This window comes from Montipora foliosa, chromosome 10, assembly GCF_036669935.1.
Source record: "Montipora foliosa isolate CH-2021 chromosome 10, ASM3666993v2, whole genome shotgun sequence".
Lineage (NCBI taxonomy): Eukaryota > Metazoa > Cnidaria > Anthozoa > Scleractinia > Acroporidae > Montipora > Montipora foliosa.
Window position 1 is genome coordinate 1,069,904 of NC_090878.1, and position 10,186 is coordinate 1,080,089.

Genomic DNA, 10,186 nt, shown 5'->3' on the forward strand with positions numbered 1-10,186 from the left:
GCATTTGTGATTGTAAGACCTCGCTCTTTCACACAGAGATGATAAAGTGAACTCAATAGTGGCCCATTTCATTAAAAGTGGGAGGTGTTAGAACTAACCCGCGATCCGCAGGCGCTCTTTTCTTCTTGGAAGGACGCGAAAAGTATGCGCTCTCCCTGAAGAAAAGAACGCCTGATCGCAGATTATGTAAGAAGCAGAAAGTTAACGTTGGTTTTTGGCAAATTTAATTAAATCTGCTAGAAGCGTGTACACAAGTTTACATATATTACGACTTTGCTTAAAGCAATTAGAATTTCAACATATTCCTGGTAATATTGATAATAATAGTGAAAAATACTGATAGAGAATAGCAAAGCACTTTAAAGCGCAGCAACTGGGGCTCAGGTAAGGACAAAGTCCACTAAAAGACAAGTTACAAGAAAGCTTTGCAAGATGGTAAGTCTTAACCGATTGTTCAATTACCTTCAAGTGGTCCTCAAAGATGGTCATCTCACGTCGTTATCAAGGCGACAACGACCTAGAAACGTACCAAAAAAACTCACGTACAGGGCCTGCAGAGTCTTGTTCTTGTTCATTAAACCCATTTTTAGCTTTTATATATTTTGTGGCGTCCTCGGTTCCGTCGCTGTACTGTCTTAGCTCCCTACTATGGCTGCCTTGACTCCTCACGCAAATTCACCGGCTGAAGTTGGTCATTTTCAAAACCAAGCATTGGATGTTTTCGGATTTTCAAACCATGCATCAGGGTGACTCATATTGAGGTTTAGTTTTTAAGATCTGAAAAAGCAAATTCTTCCATAGGCTGCTACACCTTAGTCATGAGCATTCTATGCCTAACAGTTTCTTTAAATGAACAACGTAATATCACGAAACAACAAGAGCTGTATATTCTATTTCTAGCAAATTCTGCAAAAGTCTCTTGATATCTATCAATGCTGACCGAATAGCTAAATTTATAGTTTTAGGAATTTTCTAAATCTTCAAAACGTTTTATGCTAGAGTGATAAAAGATCTTCTTTGGTTGTGAATCACTAAGCTTACTGGTTGTTCAAAAACAACTCCCGCCACTTTTAAAACCAGTCACAAGGGAGACTGTCACTGATCGGTTCTTCTGGGAGTTGTGATTGGTCGAAATAAAGATTTGATCCTTAATTAAACAAAAATGAAAACGATGTTAATCTACCTTTTCCTTGTTATCTTTACTTAATACATTTCTTTTTTTTAACTCAATTAAATCAAAAGAAACTGATTTCCTCTTCAGAACTTCAGACTTGACCATTTCTTTTTAGGGCGTGGCTGAACTGAAACCGCGCACACGTCCTCGACCATTGAGTATTTTGTTCCATCGTACTTCGATTCGTCCAACAGTCCGAGGTACAACTGAAAAAATCACATAAAACAAGAACATCATTTTCTAATCTCTTTCGTGCTTGATTGTGCACTCTTTCTGCTAGACAGCCTGCCTGACCGCCTAGCCTGGGTTTAAAACACATTTCTTACAAATAATTCAATTCCGGTAAACACGACTCGATATTTTCTACCAGCACGGCATTAATAAATAGTGGAGAGAGTCACCATTGGGTCAAGACAACTATTCAAGTAAGAAAGACTTGGCGGGAATAGCTCTTTCTCTTCACTCTTGTATAAATTTCGAGGCCCTATGTGCCATCTTGGCGCCAGGGGACCGGAGAAGGTGATAGCTTTCGTAAAAATATTAAGAGTGTAATGATTGATTGGTACATTAGTTTTCGCCCTTGATTCTTTTTCTCTAATGTTTATTATAACACAACTGGGATAAAACGCGCGTTCTGATTGGCCAATTGGTCATTTACCATTTGCCCATGGGTGCATGCTTGTTGACGACGTGCGAACTTTCCGAGATTGTGGAAAGAAGAAAATGCCGCAACTAGCACATCAGTCCTAATTTTCCAAGACATATTTTCCTCCTCTTAGAAAAGGGGTTGAACCTCTACAGAGCTCAAAATAGAAAGATATAGCCCTTAAGATTAATCAGCAATGGAAAAGGAGGATTGAAGGTCTTAAAGCGACGAAAGAGAGTTTCGTGTTTGTACTGCTTTGATTTCCAAAACACAATCTGAACTCTGCTCAAATATTGAATCCCAATCGCGGAATTGAAATGGATTTTATGAGACCAGGGAAGATGCTACAAGAAAGTAAATGGTGTTTTGGAATGTCGATTTTCTTTTTGAGATTTACTTCATGGACCATTTGAATTAAAATAGTGTAACGTCGTTTTTTTTTTGATTGGAAAAGTCGCGCTGTTTGCGATAGCCTGATTGCTTTCAACAGCGGAGGCGAAGTATGTTCAAAGACAGCGTGTTTGTGTCCACGCTCGCGAGAAAACCGAAATGTTTTCTCTCCTAAGAGCAAATTATTGTTGATTCCAAAAAAATTTTTGACTGGGAAAACTGTTTGTTGATCATTTTGTCTTCTTAATTCATAGCTGTCTTTAGAAAGCAAAGTTGTGTTGACATCGTCTATTGACCAAACTTGATTTATGCAAATATACGCGGAACACGCAGGAGTGGTGTTAATGATTATGTTATAAAACAAATGTTAAACGTCTCAGCGTGCACTATTGAGTTATGGTGCACTTGGGAGTTTGCTAAGCACTCAAGAAGCTCAAACAGATGGTAAGCGGCTCAGCGTGCACGCGTGAGGTTGCTAAGCACGAGAAAAGCGTAAGAGTCGCTCGAGGCGATAGCGGCCAAGAGATCAAGAGAGACCAAGAGACCAAGGACGGACAACCCCTGAATGACAGTTTTCATTGGAAATAAAAAAAAAAACATTCTATTCCCTGAGCGGGATTTGAACCGACGTCTCCCTGATTACCGATTGGGTGTGATCACCACTACGCTATCAGAGCAACCATACTGGCTACATGGCCAATCAAGATAAACAAATACCAAAGTAATTACTTCGTTTACAGGTGGAGCAAACAGCGCAATGAACCAATCCAAATTCGTAGCAATTCCGTGTAACTTGCTCAAAGCGCGGGAAAATCGTGCGGGCAAGCCACAATTGGTTGTGGTTTTCCTTTCCATTGGTTGACAAACTGGCGCGAGATTTTTCAACCAATCACTTAGCGTAGCAATTACAATCGCGTAATTACTTTCAACAGCCATTTGAAAACTGCTCTACTTGAATGTCTTTATCGTTTGTGAATAGAGATGTTAAAAAAGAAAAGAGGTGTTTTTTCAGATTGGCATTTTTAAAGCAGATCGCGATAATTACCTGTTTTTCGATGAGAGAAAGCAAATCTTTACGAATATTTTCAAAATTTGGACGAAAGTCAGGATTTTCTTGCCAGCACCTCTCAATCAAGTGATACCTGGGAAAGAACAGTTTAACGTTATCTTAGTTTTCACCCCCGTCCACTCATCTCACTTTGATTGATGAGAATTATAAAAGGAGTAACTCTAAATAATTCATTACTTGATCTCATCTTTCTGTTTAAAACGTGTCATGATTTCAAAGAAATATCACCAGCGTTGCTGTTTTTAGGCGACGGGAAGACGTTAGGAGATACATCGTATATTTATATAAACATGTACAGAGGATATTACACAGCGGCGCGAAGATATGAATTTTATTTCGAGTGGTAAAAACAATATTTAACGAAAAACGGACTTCGAGATAAAACTATTCACGAAACGTTCTGTTTCACGTTCCTTGCAGAAAACAGGGAGCATAGAGAAGGACATTACGATGAAGACACTTCTTAGCACAATAATCATTTGTCTGCTTAGGAAGTCAGTGCCCCGAGACCCGAGACAAAGAACACTGGCCAAGGTGATATACAATCTAACCCTTCTGTATTAATTAATCATCTATTCTAAATAAGCTTATCCTTTTATGTAGAAAAAAAGCATGAGCGCTGAGCTCGTGAGTAAAAAACAGAGATTTTGTGGGCTAAGAATGACGACATATCACATGATTATGCAATTAGTGCAAAAAGAGAAGCCATCTTGGATCATCTTGGATCCGCTATGTTGGGTTTCCATCTCTATTAATGTACGCTTCCCCCCGTTGATAGCTTCCAAAGTTCAATGTGAAATGGAAACTGAGGTCATAGACTGAAATCACGCAAAAGGCACTCGAAAAATAAACATCTGGAATCCTAAATGCGACGAAAAAGGACTTCGACAACAATTGGCCGTCGAGTGGTGATCTGTATTTCTAAATATTTTACAAACTGTAATGTTATGTACATCACTGGAACCAAGGTAACTTTTTCTACTTGGATATGTGTTTCACAAACTCATTGAAGGAATCGAACATATTGAATGCATATATGTTCTCTCGGTTGTCTGGCTATTTATATTAATTTGTACTATACTCAACTCTGCATAGTCTTTAATTAAAAGAAAAAAAACTATTTGGAAATGTGACAATTCTTGACAGTCAAGATTTATTTGAACGAAAGCTTATTGTCTATTTCATGCTTTATTATTCAAGGAAAGGTTCTTTAGAAAAGGATTTGATCCTGAACTCCGGTGAGAAATTTATTTAGTTGTCTATGGTTTTTGACACGGAGTGCGTTGCTTGCTTGCACGCACGGAGTGACACAGGAAGGTGCTTTTTGCCTCTAAATTTGTTCAGCAAGAACTTGTAGGAGTAAGATCGAGCATTGCGGAAGTCAGGCACGTCACTGGTAACATCGACAAAGTACTTGGAAAGGGCCAGTTCCAGGTCAAGGCGTGGTATTCAAACATCCTTGTGGGTGCCTGTGCCCGGCACCCACAAGGATTTTACGACACGTGCCGATAGGCACTAGACTTCTTTAATTTCAAAGAGTACGTTACCAACCAAACATTTGTTTTCTCGGCTAAAGACTCTACTTCAGACCCTTCGTGTCCGTGCGAGTTGCAGGAATTTAAGAAACAGTGGAAACTGAGAATTTCCTCTACGTCAAATCGAATTGTAATCACGCACACACCCTCACAAGAGGCATTACCCCGAATGATCTTGAAGACTGGGTGTCAGGGCGGTCGTTTCTAAAACTGCCAGAATCCGAAAGTGCCAGTGCACTACCTCAAGACATGAGAAACCCCATCATTCTGCCAAAAGACAATCAACTCCTGGTAATCTTCTTGCGCCACCTCCACCAAAAGCGAAGACATTGTGGTTACAAGAGCTTGATGCACGAGGCAAGGCGAAAGTTTTGGATCGTCGGGTTTCGGAAGATGCCAAATAATATTGTCAGCAAGTGCTTTGGCTGCCGCGAACTTCGAAACAAACCCCTTGTCCAATTGATGGGCCAATTACCAAGTATTCGAGTGGCTGCTTGATTCCCATTATTCTCGAATACCGAACTGGATATGTTTGGGCCATTGCAAGTCAAATTGAAAAGAAAAACACTTCTAGAAGCGCAGGTTATCATTTTAACCTGTAAATCATTCAGAGCAATACACCTAGAGTTGGTCACTGACAAGTAATCTGATAAATTTGCTGATGGCATTTCAAGGTTTTGTCTGTTAGCCATCCAAATGTTTACTGGTCTGACTGCAGGACAAACTTTGTTGGTGCACAGGAGTATTTGAGAGAGATAATGCACAGCTGGGTCTTCCCCAAGATTCAGAGCACTCTTTCAGAAAACATTTACCTGGGATTTCGCGTGGCGATGGAATATCCCCTTGCATCTTATCACAACGGAGTCATCGAGTTATTGATCAGGTCAGTTCATCAGGCTCTGAACAGCGTGTGGCAGAACAGAGAACTTACTGACGAACAATGGCGGACATTCCTTGCCGAGATAACCTGTATAGTCATGATTTGTCCTCTCAATCCTTGTTCTATTGGCATTTGGGAAGAACCTCCGATTACTCCCAATGATATCCTAATTGGACAACAGAGCCGTCCTCCTCAACTCGAACAAGAGGACAGAGTCAATCCAAGACAAATGATGAGGATTGTACAAAGAAGAGTGGGTGAATTCTGCACCTGTTGCATTAAGTATTTCGCACCTACACTCCTGCAGCGAAACAAGTGGTTCCGGAAGAGAGAGAGTGTTGAAGTTGGTGATTTGGTCCTGGAATTAAACTCAAGTCGCAAGAGATAACAGTGGGAGATGGCGCTGACTGCAGACACCTATCCAGGCAAGGATTGATTGGCCAGAAAGGTGCAGATCAAGACACTGAATGGCGAGTACGATCACGCAATACAAAAGCTATGCCTGATTGCTACGAAGCAAGGGCTTAGTGGAAACGAACAATAATGTTAAGACATATTTCTGCTCAAGAACACTAAACTGATAGCTTACAATTGAGTTACACCTAGTGCTGATTTAATCGTTGCGCAATAAGACTCCTAATTTCCGCACTAGGGCCAAGTGTTTTGCACTCTGTTGAAAGATGTTTAGTTTTTAATTTTTAACTTAATTAACGCTTAGCCAATCAGATTGCAGCTCGCTCTTGGAGTTGCGTGAATAGAAATCGGACGATCAGATAGAAAAGAACCCTATTATTGAAAATAGTGTATTCGTGATTTCTGCAAATATAGGAAAATAGCTTGTTTTAAAACGGGATTACGCCTTACCGAAATGTAAGTACATCTACAACACGTTGGAGAAATAATCTTATTCGATGGTTTAACATATAATACGCGCGGATATTTTGCAAGTTGCGTAGTATTTTTCCGAGCCCCGCAGGGGCGATGAAAAATACGAGCAATGAGCAAAATGTCCGCGAGTATTATATGTTAAACCATCGAATAAGAGATTTATTATTCCACCACAAAAAGGTGTTATTTTGCTTCAATTTTATTTGGTAAGAGTGTTTCTAAAAAAAATGCATCATCTGTCTTTCAGGGCGCTTGCGAACGATGTACGCAAGCACAGAAAGCCTGCGAAATGTCCTTTATTTGATTATGTAAACGAAATTACAAGTAACAAGCCATGACAAGCTAAATTCTCAGGCTTTGTATCGTGTTGAAAACATTTTTTTTTTTCATTGAAAAACTGCCGTTCCATCCGTATTTGCTCTGTAAGTTCTAAACCGGTCAAACCGGGACACTACAGTGTATTACCGTCTCATATTTTGCGCGTTCTCTTGACCAAAAATGGTAAAATGGCGTAAGAGTGGAACAATAAAGATCGCTTATTCCATTATCCGATTTGTGTAGTTTTATGTTATGTTATGTTATATGTTATGTTTTGCATGCCTCTTTTTTCAGTTGACTAGTAAGTTACTTTGTGCAACGTGAAAGTGGGCGGATTAAACTAGTCCAAAACCACCGGTAGATCCTGTGAACAGTATTTTCCTTGTGTATGTTCACCTCGAGTAATTAACACCCATACCCACGGTGCGAAATACAAAAGGAACTACAAAGGAGTTTAGGTGAGGAAATTTTACTGAAAACTCACTCCTAATTTTGCTTTCCAATTCGATACATTTTTTTTCTTTATTATGTAAATTAACGGTCAAGTTGATATGATGTTAAAATTATGTCACACGCGAATCGTAGAGATTGGGCCACCTGTGACGCCCACTCTTTAGCAGCTTACCCTTCATTTCTTTGTTTTAATAAAGTAGTACGTTACCCCGTGAGGAGACTCACATAGTGTCGGCGATGTGTGGGGGTTTCGGCATGCGATAACCTTTCTGCAATTCTGCTATGGTCTTGGCCTCCGACCAACCCGGATATGGAATGCCTCCTATAAATTGTCAACATTTCATTACTGTCTTATCCTATTTACCGCCTGCTACAACAAAAAGGTAACTGCAGTTTCACAGGCATGTAAGTTTCAGCCGGCTTTTGTGCTCGCTTGTTGACTGGATTATCGTGCGAGAGTGTAGTGGGTTAAAACTCTAAAAACTGCCACAGACGATGATTAATTAAAGGCCCACCTTCAACCGACAGAAATTGCGTGCCGCGGACAAATTTTCATATATGAAAATCAGGCCAAATTTAAAATTCTACCAATCACATTGCTGCGATAAGCAATTATAATTTCCAGTTAAAAAAAAAACAAAAAACAAGCAAACAAAAACAAAAACAACAACGGTCGAAAAGCCTGCCGGTTAAAGATGGGTCTTTAAAAAAGATACGGTGGGGAATAACAAAAAAGAAAGGTCCTATCGTAGAAAAAAATCAAACAAGCGAAATGAAGCTGCAGAGATAGTCCATGGACAGTTAGATGATGACCCTAGACATCTGGGTGAAGTCTGGTCTCAACTGACTACCCCAACTGGGAGGAGGGTAGGGAAATAACAACGACAATGATGATTATAGTAACGACGACAACTACGATGTAATTAGATGCACCCGGATTCAATAAGCGTCAAGAAGAGTCCCTTGATCTTTTGTCCAACTTCAACATTACTTGCGTCTCGGAATTTTAACGTCACAAAGTGTCCCCCCAAATGCGGTCCTCAAGTAAGGATAAACTGCTGCATTTACTCTGACCTAAAAATATAACGCTAACCTTTACCTTAACCTTATTGTTAGAAATAGATATGAAATGCTTAGACTTAAAGGGACACTACTTGTTGGATGTCAAAATTAGACTTGCATCTAATTACTTGAATTTCTGGACATATGCGAAGAAGATGATGATAATTTGGACTTAAACTCGCCATCATAACGCTTATGAATAAATGTTGATTCTCACTACACAAAACACCTACCAATAGTAAAGATCTCATAAAGGACGACTCCATAGGACCACCTGTGAAGAAGAAATGCAGTTCTATTACTAAGGAATCACCTTACGTGTTAGTGAGATATGGATGTTTACTTCTTGAACTTCTTAGCTTGTAGCACAGATGACAAGAGATACTCTTTTCAGTCCGTAAGTAAAAATCCATGACCATCGCTAAAATTTGAAAAGACGATTCTTTTTTATCTATATTTTAATTACTCTTACATTATGGAGCACCATTATTTAAAATTTACTATCTTATATTCTAAAATGCGTTTAGCACAAAAACCCTGTAAAATGACTTTTAAACACATTTTTACAAGTACATACACATCACTTTTGGTGGAAAGATTTGAGGCATCTCCAAAGAGGATCTCTGGTGCCGTCCATTTAACTGGCATGCAGCCCTAGGAAGACAACAGCATATCGTTTGCAGATGAAAAAGGGAAAGTCAAAGAGTGGTCACAGCAATGTGAAATGGAACCTATCAACAATGTAACCCACCTTCTTGGCATTGCCATGTCCATATTTGAAGTTCTGGTACGATAATCCAAAATCCGTCACCTTGCACTCACAGTTCTTATCTAAGAGGACGTTTCGTGCTGCTAGATCACGGTGAATAATCTATGAATATGAAAAAAACCAATATTAAGCACAGGGCCAGAGGAGATGTGTTTGTCGTAAGAACATCAAAACCCGTCGAAAACCTCTCAAAAATTAGTTATTTTGATCGCGTTACAGTTTCGTTACACATATCTACCGCAAGCTAAGAGACTGAGAGATCGCTTTAAGTGCCTATGTGCTATGCGCCAGCAAGGATATGGCTTGCGCTTATTGATCTTCAAAATGGTAAACAACAAAATCTATCTGGGTCAGATAAGAAGCGAAGAAATCGTTTACAGTACATTCATAAAGATCCCATTGGGCTAATTAATCGTACTAAGCGACGAGGATATACACTTTTAAAGGTGAGACGTTACACTGCTCTGGACCCTGTGTCTTAAGTCGTCATAGGGACGTGGTTCTTCATTGCCTCGGTTTTTGTGGATCTTATTTGCGTGTTGAGACACAGAAAGCAAAATAGAGTGTGAGGTAACCAGTCAATTGCAACGGTTAACGTCCTATAGGCCCTATCTGATACAGTTATGGACCGCAGAAGAAAAAGAATCCATGCATTGATTTGAGTTCTAACGCAAGAGTGCACGCATAAATGCTACCATTTCCATCTAATTCTGTTTCCCATGTAAATGTAAACAGTCACTCATGTAAGCCCAACCAAGAAACCCCTAATGCTGATTGACTAATCTCAAACTCTTGTTACCGAAGAGTTAGAAGCCCGGCACTTGCAGCAAATATAGCAAATCCGCGAGTGAATTCAGTGCAAAAAATTCTGATGTTTCGTACCACAGGAAATGGTAAAATTCGACCAATAAACAATCTGTACCAGGACTAGATTACTACATAAGGTTAAACTTTCCAAGAATCTGTGAGTCGGGGAACATGACGTGCTTATGTCACTTAAGA

The 10,186-nt window shown here is 39.6% G+C and overlaps 1 protein-coding gene across 3 annotated transcripts in view; it reads right to left on the minus strand.

Moving 5' to 3' along the window:
* Positions 1–212: 212 nt before the first annotated feature.
* LOC137973270 (tyrosine protein-kinase src-2-like) overlaps positions 213–10,186 on the minus strand; it is a 13,995-nt gene continuing 4,021 nt past the window's right edge. Inside the window, exons 3-8 of one of the 3 annotated variants that reach the window (XM_068820045.1) lie at positions 9,167–9,286; positions 8,993–9,069; positions 8,649–8,689; positions 7,579–7,675; positions 3,256–3,352; positions 213–1,380 (exon numbers count right to left, since the gene is read on the minus strand). In XM_068820045.1, the coding sequence (XP_068676146.1) occupies positions 1,258–1,380; positions 3,256–3,352; positions 7,579–7,675; positions 8,649–8,689; positions 8,993–9,069; positions 9,167–9,286 (555 nt within the window). In that variant the 3' untranslated portion in view covers positions 213–1,257. The remainder of the gene's footprint in view (positions 1,381–3,255; positions 3,353–7,578; positions 7,676–8,648; positions 8,690–8,992; positions 9,070–9,166; positions 9,287–10,186) is intronic. The other 2 variants (XM_068820044.1, XM_068820046.1) reach the window with 2 other exon arrangements.